Below are 17,759 nucleotides of genomic sequence, written 5' to 3' on the forward strand. Positions count from 1 at the left end.
GGCTGTGCCCAGAAGTACTGGTGGTGCCCTGAGAAACCCTGGCTGTGTCCGGGAAGACAGCAAACTATTCATTCTATCTACCCATGAAAACCTATTAATTAAACCTGTCAAATCGTAGCCATCTTGCCTTATCTGCATGCAAAGACATAAAATACAATCTCTTAACTCTATGCATAAATAGAAGACAGGAAACCTCTTTTACTTTTGAAACTCAGTTGTTCTGAAATGACTTCTAGTTTTAATTTACATACTTGTGGGAGTGAGAAGTGGTTGTAGGGCTTTGAAAATGTAGGGAATAATGAATCCTGCCCAAACTCAACTGCAGACACTTTATTTTGAGGTGTTTATGAAAGACAGTGGTTTTCAGAAACTTGATTTTTCAGTCTGGCAAACTTCAGAGTTCAAAACACATGTATTCCACTTTTATCCCCAGTAGCTACCCTCAAAAGCAGAGGTTCTCAACATTTTTATTTCCAAACCACAAAATGGATTATGACCACATGTGCAGACTCCCTTGGTTCTTTTGGCCCCTTCCCTCAATTGTATTGAGAAAATGAAACAAGCAGTGTTAAGAATTTTCAGGGTGGTGTTATAAAGGTACTATTCATACAAGAATTGTAGTACAAAGATATATCATTTTGCTAAAATACCTTTTAAAGTAATTTACTGGGAAATATATGAATGACTAATCAAAATTTTAAGATATTAAATAATGTATTTTGTAATATATTGAATTTTTAATATTTTAACTTAAAAATTACTATTTTATAAAAATGAGTTGTCTTTTCCAGCTCTCCACTTCAGACACTATTAATAGGTAGATAGCACTGAATAAATATAAGTAAGAATTTTGGGTTCCTGGACCCAATTTCAATGTGTGTGTGTGGGGGTAAGGGGCGGTACCCACACAAGCAGTGCTCTGACACCAGCTGGGCGTCCCACAATTCAACTCAATTCTGACACTATCTACGCAGACATAGCATCAGATTCCATAGGTTAAGGGTTCAATCCTGTAAGACTGACCCCTCACCTCACTTCAGAAGCCAGTCACATACCCAGACTGTTACCTGTGCTTCTGATAGATTGGCTAGAAATCAGAGGTTCCCACAATCCTCTCCTCAGTTTGATTAATTTGCTAGAGCATCTCACAGAACTCAGAGAAACATTTTAATTACTACTGTTTATTATAAAAAAACTATCTTAGGAAAAACCAGATGTAAAATATTCATAAGATAAAGTATGGGGGGAGGGCTCTCCATGCACTCCACCCTCCCCAAATCTCCCAAGTGTTCACCAACCCAGATGCTCTCTGAACCCTTCCTTTTGGGTTTTTATGGAGGCTTCACTACATAAGCTTAATTAAGTCATTGGCCAGTGATTAAGTCTTGCTTTTCTCCCCTCCCCAGAAGTTGTGGGGTGGGACTGAACTTTCCAGCCCTCTAACCACATGGTTGCCTCCAATGACAATCAGCCCGATCCTCGGTGCTTTCCAAGTCACCTCATTAACGTAAGCGATGCCTTACACTCTCATTACTTAGGAAATCCCAAGAGTTTTGGGAGCTGTAAGCCAGGAACTGTGGCTGTGGTCTATTTCATAGACTAAATATATAGGTCTTAATATAAATCACAGTATCACATTAAGCTTTGTTAAAGCGGAATAACTAAAATGTAAGCATTTTAGCATATTGAAGTCAATATTATGTGTGCATTTCACCTTATCACATTGTCTACATTTGACTTGGTAACCTTAACTCTCATTATTGACAAATGTTATCTTTCCCCATACAAACTATCGAACTATATTTTTTTGTTCCAATATCTTTGTCTTCCTTTTAAAATATGTTCCTACTGTTAAGAACTTAAAACAGAATCATGAAACGACAATGCAAACACTAACTTGGTGTTAGTGTTATTTCCAGTGTAATTAAAGCTACAATTCCACTTCCCCCATAAAAGCATTACTGAATTCAACTGAGAATGACATTTCTGTAGGGATAAATTTGAATTGCCTCAAAACTTAAAAACGTCATTCATTTCAGCCATTAGTAAGGATTTATTCATGATGTACTTCATATCTGATCATATTTTAATGGTATAGACTAAGAACTACTGCTTGAAGGGACCTACTACTCAGATTCCGATTTTCCATCAACCTTGTATTTCAATCTTTCAGCACAAAAACATGGTAATTTTGGCCTGATGATTAAAACAATTGAGGTGGGGGCAAAAAAAGACAAGTTTGACTACTCAATTCCTAATTGAATTGACATTTTGACACTTTTAAAGTAACATATTCATAGCCAAACTTCACTTATTTTTGGAATATTTCTATTGAAATGAACATCTACATTTGAAAGAAAATCCTCCTACTTATTGAAATAGAAATCAAAAAAGCAAATAGGTTGGTTTTTTTCCCCCTCTAGGACCTTATAAACAATAAGTTGTCCAGGGAAACTGAAATGATTTTCAACCAAGAATTTTTTATCCTGCTAGATTGTCAGTGCAACAAATATGAGGGTAGACACACTGGTTGAGCCTCAAAAAAATGTACTTCCTACATACTTTGCTCCCCTACAGCAAAAGAGAAAACCAAGGAGTAAAATGAAGAATCTAGGAAACAGAAATGAAAAAGTAGATCTTTTGGATAAGGGCAAGAAGTGCCCGGGTGACAGCTGAGCAACATGCAACAGCTGAGCAACAACTGAGCAACAGCTGAGAAAACCTTTCAACATTAGAGGATGGAAGGTTCCAGAAGAAGTATCTCCAGGGGTAAGAAATGACCAGATATTATCATGTGGAAAATTGTATTTTGAGGTCCTTATGGAGTTATTGGGATATGTGGCAAGGTCAAGTCAGATGTTAAAAGAAAATGAGACCATTATTAACCTCCAGAACAACAAAAAAAAAGTAGTACAAGAAAGAAACTCAATCATAGCATGCTACTTGCTTCAGTGGTTTATAAAGTTTAGTCACAATAATGAAAATACTGAATTTAGGGTGTATAAAAATTGAAATACTAATATATTGGAAAATGGGGGAGTAATATAAACAAGCAAACTTCCATTCTTTCTAGTAGAAAGTCAGTAAGTAATGGATGGATCAAAAGGTAGCAGCATATTCATATTATTTGGAGATATAAAGGTAAATTCTGTAACCATTACATGAGTCGAAAGAGGAAATTTTCTCTGTAAATGTGAAAGAGGGACTACCTTTTTTGTCACAAGCTTTTTGACATTATTTGACTTTTGAAACTATTTGCATATAATGTTGGGGGTAAGAGCTGGCAGTGAGACAGAAAGAGATAGTAGGTTTACATCAAAGAACAAACTCCAAAATCAATGAGTAAGAAAAGTGAACACTGTCACACCTAAACATATTCACTGTTTTGTTTTTTTGTTTTTTTATTTACAAATAATTTTAGGCAAAATCTTATAGGTCAATATTCAGTACAAAAATAAATTTAGTTTTTTATCTGAAGTATTTCCACAGTTTTAAAAAGAAATTTACTTTTCACATTTGAATGTCTTTCAAAGTATCCAAAGGATTTCTTATCCTTCTGTATTCTGCTTTTCAGAAATGACTTTTGAGGTTGATCTGTTCCGGATTCTTTTTCTTTTTCTTTTCTTTTCAGAGGCAGATGGTTTTGCATCCTGTGTTTTTTTCTTTTTCTTTAAACAGCTAAGAGGATTGGGGCCACTTACTTTTCTGCGCTTCTTTCTTCTTCTCTGTTCAGAGTTTTTCACTAAACCCTGTTCCTCTTTGAGTTGCTTGATACTTTGCTTCTCATGAACTGAGACAAGCTGACCTGACTCTACTGCTTTAACAAAGGCAACTGTTTTGGGAGAAGGTTTGTCCAAGACTATAGTGTTCTGAATAATAAACATAAGAGGAACTCCGGGCTTTTTCTTTACTTTCATAGACAAATTCTGATCCTATTAAAAAGAAAAAGAGAATCATTTAGTTCAAGTACATCAATTAAATAAGATGCCTTAGGTAGGTTTCTAGCGTGTTTCCTTGAAAACAAGACCGGGTCTTATATTAGGTTGTGTTCCAAAAGACACAATAGGGCTTATGTTCAGGGGATGTCATCTTGAAAAATCACGTTAAGGGCTTATTTTCCAGTTAGGTCTTATTTTTGGGAAAAGATGATAAGAACTTCAAGAGGGTTACATTAAAAATAAGAGGTCATAGGTTGTATTTTTCAAATCAGTATGTTTCACTAGTGGGAGTACAGCATATTTTATGATAAAGAAAGGAAAGAAACAAAAACTGAGCACAAAGAGTTAAGTGGCAACAGTGTGAACTGGATTCCCCCCCCCCCCCCAGAAGTTCTTGTTTATTGTCATGGCAACAGTATGAACAGTATGATTTATCAATATTCTAAGACCATGAACTACAAACTAATGCAAAGGTAAAGATGTTACGTGGTTTCCCTTGCTTCTGCTCTAAGACGTGCTCCAGAAAGGGTCAAGAATGCTTACAGAGGTTGAATAGAAACAAAGTAGGAATTATTTGACTCAGACTATAGATCCAGCCTTGCCTCTATGTAATTTTATAGTCCTGAAAACATATTTAAGCAAACTGTATCAATGTGAACTTCTTCACTAATGTCAGCCCTGAGTCTCTCTTCCCTTGCATCCCAGTCTTTTTAAAAGCCTGAAACAGTTTCGTATTGGTGGTACAGTCTCAAATATGAAACATGACTTTTTGAGAAATACAGAAACATGAAAACACATTTACGAACATAGAATGTAAAATCTTTGCTCTACTTGTCTTTCCTTCAAGAACCAAAAGATGTAGTCATATCTCTATGTCAATAATTTCTTATTTTAAAAAAGGAAACTTCAGTAATTAAGAAAATCAATATGCTCAAGGTTTCAACTTCTCTAATGACAATTGCTTTTACTGAATGCAAATTAACTTAAAAGCTGGTATTTTGAAAAGTTGAAACACTGTAACAAACCACTTCCATTAATTATTTTATTATAAATAGCTCCATATGAAGTATAACTAGAAATGATTAAAATTGACTCTGGTTTTAAAAGTAGTATCACCTGCGATGCCACAAAATAATGATGAGGATTTCCATCTTCCACCATAGAAAGCAGACATTCTGATCCATTCACTGCATTCTTGAAATGGGAGCAATTTCGAACCTGGCATTTTTGTGCAATCAGTTTTGCCCCATATAAGTCCTTTCCCAATGTTTCTAACTCTTTTAACACACATCTGAAAAAGAAAATGTTATTAGTAGTTCACAACTACAACAGAAACATCGGTTGTTCAAGTATAGCAAGTATATAAAATAATACTCAATTTTTTTTTTTTACACTAAAACTATACCAATACGATCTGAAGTTGTCATACGGTAGCCACAAATCATATTGTAGCCATTTCACTTTTAAAAGACCCGGAAAATTTATACACCAAGTAGAAAGAACAATAACAATAGTTAAATTTTACTGAGCACTTATTATGTGCCAGGCAGCATGCTAACTGACCTTTAAATATCCGTGCTTAATCTCAACATTCCTACTAAGTTACACAACTTACTTTAAAATTATCCTAATCTCAGAGCACCTCATTCTGACATTTCAAGTAAAATGCCCAACTTCAAATTAATAAGTGGTAGGGCTAAAATGTAAATCCAAGCAGTTGACAGTAGATGCCTTGCCCCAACCAAAGTACTATATGGGCTTCTACTTCAAGTACAAATTGGTACACCTTCAAAATATTTTCAGTTCAGAAAAGTGAAAATTCTCGTCACCTGGCTGTTGAAAAACAATCACAACTTCCTTTCACTCTGCATTTTCATGTTAATATAAGCCAATGTTTTTCCCAGTGTCATCCATAAAGGATTCATATCAGAATGACAGTGATAATAAACTGTATTATTTCTAGCTCTTTTCTCATCCTGAAATCTGCACCTTGTGTGGAAGACTCAAATATTAGCATTTTCATAAGATTCCCAGGCATTTCTTCCATAACACTAAGAAGAAAAAAAAGAACTATTGAGTCAAAGATTTTTTGAAACCTAGCCAGTCTTTACCAGATTCACTTGATCACACCATTTGTTTTTGTTTTTTAAAGAGACTTTGCTTTCTACAGTCATCAGTTTTACCTCTATTTTGAGTTTCAGACCCAAATTGTCAGCTATTTAGTATTTCCCATGCATGTCCCGCCATTGGCTTTTTTTTTTTAAGGATTTTTTGGGGGAAGGGAAACAGGACTTTATTGGGGAACAGTGTGTACTTCCAGGCCTTTTTTCCAAGTCAAGTTGTTGTCCTTTCAATCTTAGATGTGGAGGGTGCCGTTCAGCTTCAAGTTGTTGTCCTTTCAGTCTTAGGTGCGTAGGGCACTGCTCACTATCCCTTGCGGGACTCGAGGAATTGAACTGGCAACCTGGTGGTTGAGAGCCCACTGGCCCACGTGGGAATCAAACTGGCAGCCTTCGGAGTTAGGAGTACAGAGCTCTAACCGTCTCACCACTGGCTTTTCAAAATGTACCATGTCTAAAAATCAAACTACTTTCCTGCCTCCCAACTTCTCCAGAGCTTGTTATCTCTTTGAACTTATTATCTTCCCAGACATCCGATAGAAATCTTATTTGACCTTTTATTCCTCACCCTTACCCCTATCCCAGCAGCTGTTAGTCCTAACTCAGCTGGTGGTATCTCTCTCAGTGATGGCTCTTTGTAGATTCCTTAGGTTTCTGCCTTTCCTCTCCCAGGTTCAGGCTCCCATTATTTCTTGATTGGACAACCACCAAATGGGTTTGCTTGTCTTCACTCTATTGATTCTCCGACACACCCCCTGACACTGTTGCAGTTATTTTTTCTAAAAGATAGTTATCATGTCTGACAGCATTCCGCTGCTCTACTTCCTCAAATTACAGAAACTCCAAATTTCTTCAAACCTGAATATGAGTAAACCCTCTAGATCTAACTACTAGTGGCAGCAAATACATTCTACAGAAAAACAAGGGATCTGATTTCTTACAAATATAAATAACAAATTTTAAATGAGGGGGAGAGAACTGTTATAGTTAAAAGAAGATTTAAGAGACATAGAACTCAAATGCAATTTATGTACCTTGTTTGAATTCTGGCCTTAAAAAGGCTTCTTTATCTCTTCACAATACACACCAAGAATCGACAGAACAATGTTTTAACATAAACCACCAAAAGAAGTGGGGAAGGATGAATGAAACACGGTTGTCCATGCCCATAATTGCAAAAGCTGGGTAACAGACATGATTATACTATTCTATTTTTATCTAAGAAATAGTCCAGAAGTTAAATTCTTTAGGGAAAAAATGCTGTAGAATATCATTTCCTGCAGTACTTCTCAACCTTTTTTATATCATAGTACTGTATTCAAAATGTTAATATTTCTGTGGCACACAGGGATAAATGCACAAGTTGCTTGTAGCCAGAAGAAACTCAAGGGTACAGGCTCTCTAAGGACTTGTCTGGCAGCCCTGAAGGCTAAGAGGCCCAAACATGTTGGTTACCTCTAACCCATTTGAGGCACTGCCTGAGAATGAGAAGTCCAGAATATGGAAAGCTGTTCATAGAGTAGTGTTTTATGAGAAAAGCAGGCCATTAACATCGTATGCACAGCAAGAGCGCATTCTTGTGTTTTTGGTGTCTATACCTAGAAAGAACTTGCCATATTAACTGTGGTTACTCACTGGTGTTGGTATTAGGGGTCATTTTAAATTTCTTTTTTCACTTTTTTAAAGTAAAGATTGTAAAATGAAAAAAAAGCCTACGTTCCTTAATAATAGTTCGTCATGATCTAGCCTCAATTTACCTTCTTCCCAGCTTCATTTCCAACTATACTCTGTGCTCTAATCCCTTTCCCAGGCACTTCACAAATCCATTCCTTTGTTCAGTCCCCACAGCAAGGAATGTCACGTGTCGCTTTTCTGTCACTCAAAATAGTCCTTCCCTTCAGAATGGTGACTGGGCTCAAAAGTTATCTTTTCTATGAAATCTTCATTACTCCAAACTCTCTCCCTCCCAGCCTGACAAGGTTCTAGCCTAATGTTTCCACACTCATGAAATGGGGACACTAGACCTGGAGTCAAAACACACCAATTGGAGGATGACATGTACGTTCTTGGCCATGAGGGCTGGGAGTTTGTCCTGTTCACCAAGTTACGCTCAGCGGCTACAGGGGTGCTTGGCACATGGTTGGTAACTTAACAAAGACAACTGAATAAACAAGTAACCTTGGGCAAAGTTCGTCATCTCAAATCCTGAATTATCTTTCTAGGAATGGAAGATGTTACTTCGCAGGGCAGTGGTGAAGCGTGGACATTTTTAATTTAAATTAGGAAGAGCTATGCAAGTAACAGCAACCACGTACAGGGGGTGAGTTTTAGAGGTCAATAAATGCTCTACATACACTATACCTCTTCGATGAGCAACCTTCGAAGTAGTTATGTTTTTATGGGTTTTTTTGTTTTTGTTTGTTGACAGATGAGAAATCCAAGGCTCCCAGAGGTCACATAACTTGTCCGCAGGACTGGGACCAAGTGGTCTTATTCGCCAGGCTAACGTAACGGCACGCGAATCTTTTCAGGGCACTGTGTTTTTTGTCTACATTGTAGCTACAGCCCCGACCTCCACAGCGCCGCCACCACGGAAGCGTCCATTCCTCGTGGGCGGGGCGCCCCGCACCTCGTGGGCTCCCCGTGCCGGCCTGTGAGCCGCGGCCTCGTCTCTACCACAAGGGCCGGATCCCCCGCGCCACGGCCCTGGCCCGGCCCACCTGGTGGTGCACAGCTGTGTCTCCGCCATGAGGTAGCGGGGCAGCTGCTCACGCAGCTGGATGCGGCCCCGCAGCGCCGCCTGACAGAAGGTACCGTCCAGCAGGATCTGGTACGGCTCGCGGACCCCGAAATTGTTGCGGAAGAAGCCGAGATGCTTCTTGGCGTGTTTCTGCCTCGTGATCTTCATGCCCGGACCGAGGCCACGGAACCACCCGGCAGCACCAAACGCTTCGCGCACAGCCCACTACCCACGATGGTGGCTTTTGCCGGAAATAAAACTCGTTTGGCCCCGGAAGCGAACGCCCCCATCGTACCCACCTGCTTGCTGGGTTACGTCACTCTCCACACGAGCGCGCGCGTCAGGCACGGTGCCCGCGCTTTAAGGGGCGTGCCCTTGGGGGCGGGGCTTACGCCTGGGCAGGGAAACCACTGGATGCGCGAGTTCCCGGGGGCGCACATGCGCAGTCATGGGTCAGATTCAAGAACATCTACACGCTGCGCTCTTAGCACGTTACCGGGAAGCCTCTCAAAGATTGGCAGTATAATGATAATATGTTACAGGTACTAATCTAAGTAATTTACCCTATAATGTTTATAATTCCCAAGTGAGGGAAGGCAAGGGATCAAAGTATATTGGCAACTATGATTGGGCAGGTTTGTACTGCTTGCTTCCCTGTAAGTAGTTAAATCGTAAGCACCTGTACTAAGGGCATGTGTCTCTTTTAGTGTCAGAACTATCCCTGGAACCCTGTCTGCCTGTCTGAAGTTCAAATGTTCTTGCTAGCCCCACTCCCCCCTCTCTAATAGGAATTACTCTTACTTGGGAGCCAAATGTCAGGACAGAGGGTCGCATCGTTTTGCAGCTCCTCCCCCTTAAGACCATCTCAAATCACTCTCACGGGGTATTTTGGGAGGAACTCAAGAGCTTCGTTTTCTAAGAATCAGAATCCGTAAACTAGAGTCCTAGTTCTGCCCATAAACCAATCCTTGAGCAAGTCCCAAAGAAAGCTGGGTTCAGTTTCCTCAAATAGGTTGGTAGGACCAGATTATTTTTAAAAACCCTTTTGTGTCTATAGTTTCTGAGGCAGTAAGACTACATACTTGGCTAGTAACAGGAAGGTACAAAGCTGACTGAAAGTTTAGAAATCACTTGGTCAACTTGATTAATGAAGAGAGTAAATCAGAAAGTTTTGAGTTCCCCAGTGGCTAATTGCCATGTATCCACTTCAATTCAAGGCAAAATAATCAAAGAATGGGGAGTATGGAATTTTGCATTTTCATCCTGGCCTGGAATCTGTCCCAGATCTAGTTTTGGCCAAAGATGGAGAGAAAGAACCAACACAGAAAAATGATTTACAAAGTGATTGAGATGTATTATTTGCACTGGGGGTTTTATTTGAAGATACAGATTTATGGAATTGGAACTAAGATATTCTATAAATGTCCTGATTCCCAGGACAACATCACTTAGATGGCTGCTTTCATTTAACTGAAAATAAATTTAGGAATTGGAAGCCATGAAGAGTTATTGTAGGATTGGGTTCTTGGTTCTTGAATATAATTACTCAGTACTTTCCAATTTGAATCCTCTATCCCTGCGTGCCAACTCCCCATTCCGACTATACACCCACTACAGAAAGAGAAATTATACCACTCCAGCCTTGCAAAAACAGTTAAAACATTTACAAAAATAAGCTCACAGATTCATCTACCAGCTCCAGCCCGTTGGCCACATTTCACTACTAAGAAAAATGTGGTCCAGGACAAGGAATTTCAGTCATATTCTTTTTTTTTTTTTTAACTTACTAAACTGCAGCATATTTTTTCAAGCTTTATGTATATAACAGTGCTAGTTGCAAACATGACCCTTATTTGCAAACATGAAGACAGTCTATCATGGTGAAGATCAAGTTTAAAACAGACTTTTCAATTACAGCACTGTTTTTTTCAAAACATGATCCCAGGAAAGGCAGGAAAAGCTCATAGTGTGCTTGTTTAAAATGCCCATTTCTGATTCAGAATGAATATTGAGGGAGAGGGATACTATTTAGAGAGATAGAGACATTTATTATGATTTCCACAAGTCACTATTATGTAGATTAGTGTTTATGAAAGACCATTTGCAATAAAGCATTATTGTTTATCCAATGGGGCATTTTCATTAAGTGGTCCATTGAACACTTTTTGGGCTGATGCCAAATGACCTAGTATGATTACAACTAAGGCAGAAGCCAAATATTGCCATTGTTGGTTGAAGTATTTAAATATAAGTTTAAATATGAAATTTCACTTTGAAAATTATTATTATTAAAATTTTAATAGTCGTGGAAATTCTTTTTGACTTTATAGTGCGGGAACAATAATGTCTCAGCATTGTTAGCTGCTAGCTTTTTTCCTCAAATGGGCCATTTTCCATGCCAAATAAACATTTAGCTGAAGTAGGTAGGGAATTAATTTGTTTTTCTTTATTTTTTTCATACTTTTCATATTCTTTATTATGTCTGGATCAAATATAATTTATAATGTGATGTTGTACATGATTTAGTTTTTTTCTTCATGAAACTTTGATGAAGTCAAGTTGACATGAAAATGATGTATTCTTGCAAGATGTGACTAATTCCCAAACAAGACTTTTTCATGAAAGATTCATAGCCTAAATGGAATTAAATAGGCAAACATTAAATACAATTCATAAAGTTTATTTTAATTTCATGAATTCCTGATAATACCAGATAATTCAGCAGTGATACCTATTGTGATATTATTCTGCCTAACATTCATATTTAAATATTTATAAACATTTGTTAATATCCATTAGCTCAAAAAGAATACAATGTTTTTCCTAACATTATCATCTTAATGTACTTTCAATAAATAATATCCATAAGTAAATAATTTAAAACAACTTAGGTAAATTGGTTTGCATTGAGGGCTTATTAAGTTCTTTAGTAAGATCCCTTAGGATAGATTGCATCCTGGACTTACTTACTGTGGATTTTCATATGTAGTGGAAGGTGTTGTGAAGGTTGGATCTGAAAACATTTTTATGTTTTTTCAAATTACAAAAATAACACATGTTCACTATAACAAGTGGAGCAATGGAACAACGCAAAGATAGTCATCCCCTCGTCCTTTGCCCAGATAATACATATTGACCTCCTACTGAGTATCCTGCAATTTTTCCAAATTCATTTACTTATATAGTTGACCCTTAAACAACTCAGGGAGTTAGGAGTACCAGCCCCCATACTGTTGAAAATCCATGTGTAAGTTTTGACTCTACAAAAATTTAACTACAGTCATCCCTCCATAGCCACAGGGGATTGGACCCCCGATACCAAAATCCGCAGACGCTCAAGTCCCTTATATAAAATGGTGTAGAACAATGTTGGCCCTCTACATCTGAGGACTCCCGAATGCAGATCATGTGCCCAGAAAAGAGAACCCTTTCCCAGACTTCTGTGCGGTTAAGTATAGTTATATGATGAAGTTCTAATATAGGTGTTACAAGGGACTTCGGGAAGGGTGCTTAAAGGAAGCCGACTTAGCTTGGTAATGGGCACTTTTGTTTTGTTACTTTCCACCTCCTTCCTTCCTCCTCCCTGGAATTTGAATGTGATGAACAGGACACTAGCAGCCCATTTTAGACCATGAGGTAGTCTTGAGAATGGAGACCATGTGGTAAGTTGGCAAAGTACTTAAGAGGAGTCTGGGTCACTTGTGACTGTGAAACTATCTTTCCAAATCTATCTACCTCTGGACTTGTTTTACATGAGTCAAAAAATAAACTTCTATTTTGGTTTAAAAAGTGTGATTATTTTTAAGTGTCTTTTAATTTTTTGAGACTTTATTATTTTTTGAGAGCAATATTAGGGTTACAACAAAATTGAGAGGCAGGTACAGAGATTCTCCATATACCCCTTGCCTCCATGCCCTCATTATCAACATCACTCACCAGAATGGTACTTTTTTTTTTTTTTTTTAACCAAGGATAAACCTAAATTGACACATTAAGTTTCTTTCATATGCAGCCAAACCCAACCCTAGTTGATGGAGTAAGTTAAAACTATTTACCAGAATTAGAGATTTTTATACTGACAGATGTCTTTGATGAAACTTTGATGTTGGTTAGTGTTTGTCAATACAATTGCCCTTTCTTTGAACAGGTCCAAAATCCTAGTTTATAAGTTTTCTGTAAAAGGTAGAATACATTTTCAAAGTAAAATCAACTAAATCCTTTTTATATACTCTAGAAGCTATCTTGACATTTGTTTCTTTTGAAAGTATAAACACTTTGACTTGAACTGGGTATGTCAGTGGGATGTATCTCCTGTTGAGAAAATTCAGTTAAATATGAAGAACCCCAGCTGCTTGGGCAAAACACATCAAGGAAATGTTAGTGTCGCCCAGTTGTCAATTAAAGAAAGCAAGCTAGATTTTCTGTCTGTTGGTGCAGCTGGTACCAGCGAGCTCGTCCTGCAGGGTAAATGACAAAGGAGAAATTGTCTCAGAAAAAAGTTTCAAAGGATTTCTGTTTGTCAAGTATATTTCCAAACCAGACAGTAATCAGGAAGGTGCCCACCATTGGTTATTAGATGACTGTTGTCAGATGGCTGTAAAGTTAGACTAGCAAATTTTCTTGCTAAAATAGTTTATTTGAATGAAATCGTACAGAGAACAAATACTGCCATGTGAAGTGAGTAGAAAGGGATCCAGTATTTCACTATAACAGATCTGAATATTGTTCTCCGTTGAGATTTTACTACAAAGTGTTTAACAATATCAATTAAAGTGGTAAGAACGAAAACTGGGAGAAAGGAGCAAAAAGTTAAGTGGCAGCAACAAGCAAAATGTTGCACTGTGATGCATGACTGCCATTTGAAATTTAATTAAATAGTAACTGAAACTGGTGGAGACGGTCTTACTGTATGGGGGCTTTTCATTTTAACCTATCAAAGCATTTTAGAAGATTAATGAATCGTTAAAAAATTACTGTAGGTAAGCAAATATTATTACTGTTACTTAAAGGGGTTTAAAGATCAAAGATTATGTCAGATGATGGCATTAGAAGGATTTTCTAAAAACACTATTTATTTATACTGAACAAAATGTTGAAGACAACCCTTTCACTCACGGCTTAATATATATTTTTAAGCAGCAGGAGGGCTTCAGGGCAGAAACTGAACTCCTGGTTACAAGAAATTAAACAGGCTTTCAATAATCCAGTAGAATATTATTTCAAAGTCTCGTATTTATAATTGAATTACACCAATATGAGGTATTAATTACATGGTATTATACAAAATAAAAGTCATTGGTGGAATCTGCGCAAATGTTTTCAGTGCAAGATCACTTTGTTTTAATATTAGTTGTAAGTCATAAATCAAAATACTGGGATGAGGAGGTCAAATGTCATTTTTAAAATTATTATTATTATTATTATAGCAAACATATAGAAAATATCCACATGCTGAGTCGTACGTATAAATGAGTATTATGTTCTTTTTATTGGCTCTTTCTTCACCCTCCTTACTGTTCCTTTCATAATACTGAACAAATCACTTAACTCACATAGTCTCATTCCACATAAGTACACAGAAGGAGGCATATGACTTAAACTGATCTCAATCAGACTAAAGAGAAGAAAGACTCTCTTTTCCATGGTTGGGGGAGAGATTTTCTTTTGCTTACAATCAACATAAGAAAAGAAGTGCATTGTGTCCAGTGCTACTGGCAGACATTTTGCGATTATAGCGGTTGGTAGTCAGTCTGTGGACAAAACCAAAACATGGCAGAAAACAGTCAAGAGAATCATAAAGATATGGAACTGGAGTCTTTATGCTGCTTCATTTGGAGTATGCTCCTCTCTAGACATTTAGTTAGGTGATGAAGTACATTCCTCTCGTTTAAAATAATTTACATTGGGTTTATTTTCTCCTGTTTTGGGTTACTTGTAGCCCCAAGCATATTAACTGATGGAATATTAGATCTAGGTAAAGATCTAATATTCTAGGCAAACAAAATGTATTTTAAAAGGAAAAATGATAGTATTACCTATATAACAAATACCTTGCTTTAAAGAAATTGAAGATGTTCTGCATAGGCTCTTGTTTTGTCCTAGATAACATAGTGAAGAGGCTGGGATGCAGAAGTAACTGTCGCAATTAGCTGCTTTCCACTCTCTCCCAAAGGGGTCTTTTCCACTCTAGTTAAATATTAAGCCAAGTGTTTAGTGTTTTAAGCCAAATGATTTTCTTTGGCCAAATGAATATTTATGGACTTCTAAAGCATGTACTAATTGAATTCAGAACTTTAGTTTTACCCTATTTATATGTTGTTTCTTCCGGCTTTGCTTATGTCTAATTTTTGTGTTTTAGATCTGGCTCATTAATTATGATGGTAGAGTATTCTCTTGGGGAGAGGGAGATGGGACAGTTATTGTCTTTTCCTCCCATTTCCACAGAGTAGGGAGTTTCTGGTTCCCTTCTTGTGAGTGAGTAGTGTTGGAGGGTAGACTCCCTGCTTCTCTCTATACCTTATTACTGTAACTCCCTAAAGAAGGAGGGACTAATGTTTTAGAAGAGCTCAAAACCATCACATAACAATATCTCCTTCTCAAGGGAAAAAAAAAGATCTTTGTGCTCCTTTCCTAGAAAATAATCAACACATAAGAGCTGAGAACATACAAAATCTGAAAATTAAATTCGTGAACTTGTTGCAATGATGTTGCTAACCTTTTTCGATATCAGAGGGATTATTCATTATGAATTTGTACCAACTGGACAAAACAGTTAACTAAGTTTACTATTTGGAAGTGCTGAAAACGCTGTGTGAAAAAGTTAGACCACCTGAACTTTTTGCCAACAATTCCTGGTTCTTGCATCACAACAGTGAACCAGCTCACAGGGCACTGTCCATGAGGGAGTTTTTAGCCAGTAAACAACTGTATTGGAACACCCTCCCTACCCACCTGATCTGGCCCCCTAATGACTTCTTTCTTTACCCGAAGATAAAGGAAATATTGAAAGGAAGACATTTTGATGACATTTGGGACATCAAGGGTAATACGACCATAACTCTGATGGCCATTCCAGAAAAAGAGTTCCAAAATTGCTTTGAAGGGTGGACTAGACACTGGCATCAGTGCATAGCTTCCCAAGGGGAGTACTTTGAAGGTGACTGTAGTCATATTCAGCAGTGAGGTATGTAGCGCTTTCACTAGGATGAGTTCGCGAGCTTAAATGTCCAACCTTGTACACCCCTTCCAGAATCTCTTGCTTAAAACTTTTATTGAAAATGGTGCTTTCTTACTTCCATTGTTTCTAATGGGTATTAGAGACGAACCACCCCTCAGTTGTATATCCTGAATGCACAGTTATTTCCCAAATACTGGGACAGTGACTAGAAAGGTCAGATTACTTACTCCTCTCTTCCTTCACACCAAGGCTGGAATAGATGCTAAATTGGCCCTGTAGAGGTCAGCTGGGAGCCCTTAGCAGTAGTGCTTCAGGTCTATCTACACCACCATCACCGAGAACACAGCTCAGCTGAACCTTGCCCTCCACAGAGGTCTGGAAGCAGGAAACAACTGAATAGGAATACATTGACATTCAAAAAAAAAAAAAAAAATCCTTTGGCTCATCTGAATACTGACAGAAATGAAGTGACATTTTAAGAAATTCTTTGGCTCATCTTTATTGTCTTGATTCTTTCATTTTATTGCATCGGAAGAGATGTAAGTAAGTCTTAGCCAAGCAAGGAAAAGCAGCTCCAAGACTGCCTGGCTGTAAGGCATGGAATGGTTACAGTCTGACATGCACTGGACTGTGTTTTCCTAGTATGTAGAGTTACTATGTCACAAAAGCAGAACTAGTCAGCCTGTTTATTTTTATTTTTTCATTTTTCACTCAGGTATATAACAGGCTATCCTTTGCTTCCCACGTGGTACTCACCCATGGGCGGGCCACAGCTTGCTTTGGAAGGCACTCACCACCTTTTTCTCTTTGGCTTCTGAATATATTTGAAATATTTCCAGCAAAGTTAGAAGTACGTTAAAAACTTTAGTTCCCATGACAAAGAGAATGGAGAACATATTGTGGGGAAACAGGGTAAATTTATTCTATGCACTAAATGAATATCTACAGTGAAACTAACACCCACAATATCAAACTGCCTTTTGTCGGGAGGCAGAAATACAACTTAACGGTTATGACCAACCTTCTTTGCGTGATTGAATATATTCAGTATTCTACTTTAATCTATTATTTTAGAATATTAGATCATTTAGTTTATTTAATCTATTCTGCATGCTTTAGGTTTATTTTCCTCTTATTTTTGTAAGATCTTGAAGAGGGAATTTACGTTTATTGATTTGAAACATTTCCTCTTTTAGAACAAATGAATTTAGATATAAACTTCCCTCTCGGCATTGATGTAGCTGTGTCCTAAAAATTTTGACATTTTGTAGTTTTATATTAGCTCAGTTCAGTGTGTGCGTATGTTTGTGTGTGTTTAAATTTCCCTTAAGACTTCCTCTTTGAACCATGGTTTATTAGAAGTATGTTGTTTAGTTTCCAAATATTTGGAAGTTTTCTTGTTACTTTTACATTTTGACTTTTAGTTTGAATCTATTGTGGTTGGAGAACATATTCTGAAAGACTTCCATTCTCTTAAATTTGATGAGATTTGTTTATGGCTCAAGATATGAACTATACATTCTATGGGATTTAAAAAGAATGTGTTGGTTGGAATGTTTTATAAATGTTGATTAGATCCTACTGATTGATGTTGTTGCTTAGTTCCTTTATATCCTTGCTGGTTTTCTTTCTAGTTGTTCTATCTAGTTGTTGTTGAGAGAGAGGAATTGACGTCTCCAATTATGACGACTGTGGATTTGTTTATCCTTTGAGTTCTATGAATTTGTCTTCGTGTAAGTTTAGCGTTTTAGCTGGGGCATACACATTTAGAATTGCGAGGTATT

The 17,759-nt window shown here is 37.5% G+C and overlaps 1 protein-coding gene across 1 annotated transcript; it reads right to left on the minus strand.

Moving 5' to 3' along the window:
* Positions 1 to 3,385: 3,385 nt before the first annotated feature.
* Positions 3,386 to 9,063, minus strand: UTP23 (UTP23 small subunit processome component). Its single transcript, XM_019747374.3, has 3 exons — positions 8,779 to 9,063; positions 5,055 to 5,229; positions 3,386 to 3,932 (listed from the first exon to the last, which is right to left on the minus strand). The coding sequence occupies exons 1-3, from the start codon at positions 8,964 to 8,966 to the stop codon at positions 3,549 to 3,551; spliced, it is 747 nt and encodes a 248-aa protein (XP_019602933.2). The 5' UTR covers positions 8,967 to 9,063; the 3' UTR covers positions 3,386 to 3,548.
* Between the last annotated feature and the right edge of the window lie 8,696 nt (positions 9,064 to 17,759).

Source organism: Rhinolophus sinicus, chromosome 6 (genome assembly GCF_057876585.1).
Source record: "Rhinolophus sinicus isolate RSI-liver-muscle chromosome 6, RSI-T2T, whole genome shotgun sequence".
NCBI lineage: Eukaryota > Metazoa > Chordata > Mammalia > Chiroptera > Rhinolophidae > Rhinolophus > Rhinolophus sinicus.

Bases quoted from the DNA above. Each gene is read 5' to 3' on its own strand.
- UTP23 (XM_019747374.3), bottom strand. From the start codon at position 8,966: ATGAAGATCACGAGGCAGAAACACGCCAAGAAGCATCTCGGCTTCTTC. The intron at 5,230-8,778 runs GTGGGCCGGGCC...TTTCTTTTTCAG, and splicing joins ACACAGCTGTGCACCACCAG to ATGTGTGTTAAAAGAGTTAG. The intron at 3,933-5,054 runs GTGATACTACTT...TCTTTTTAATAG, and splicing joins ATTATTTTGTGGCATCGCAG to GATCAGAATTTGTCTATGAA.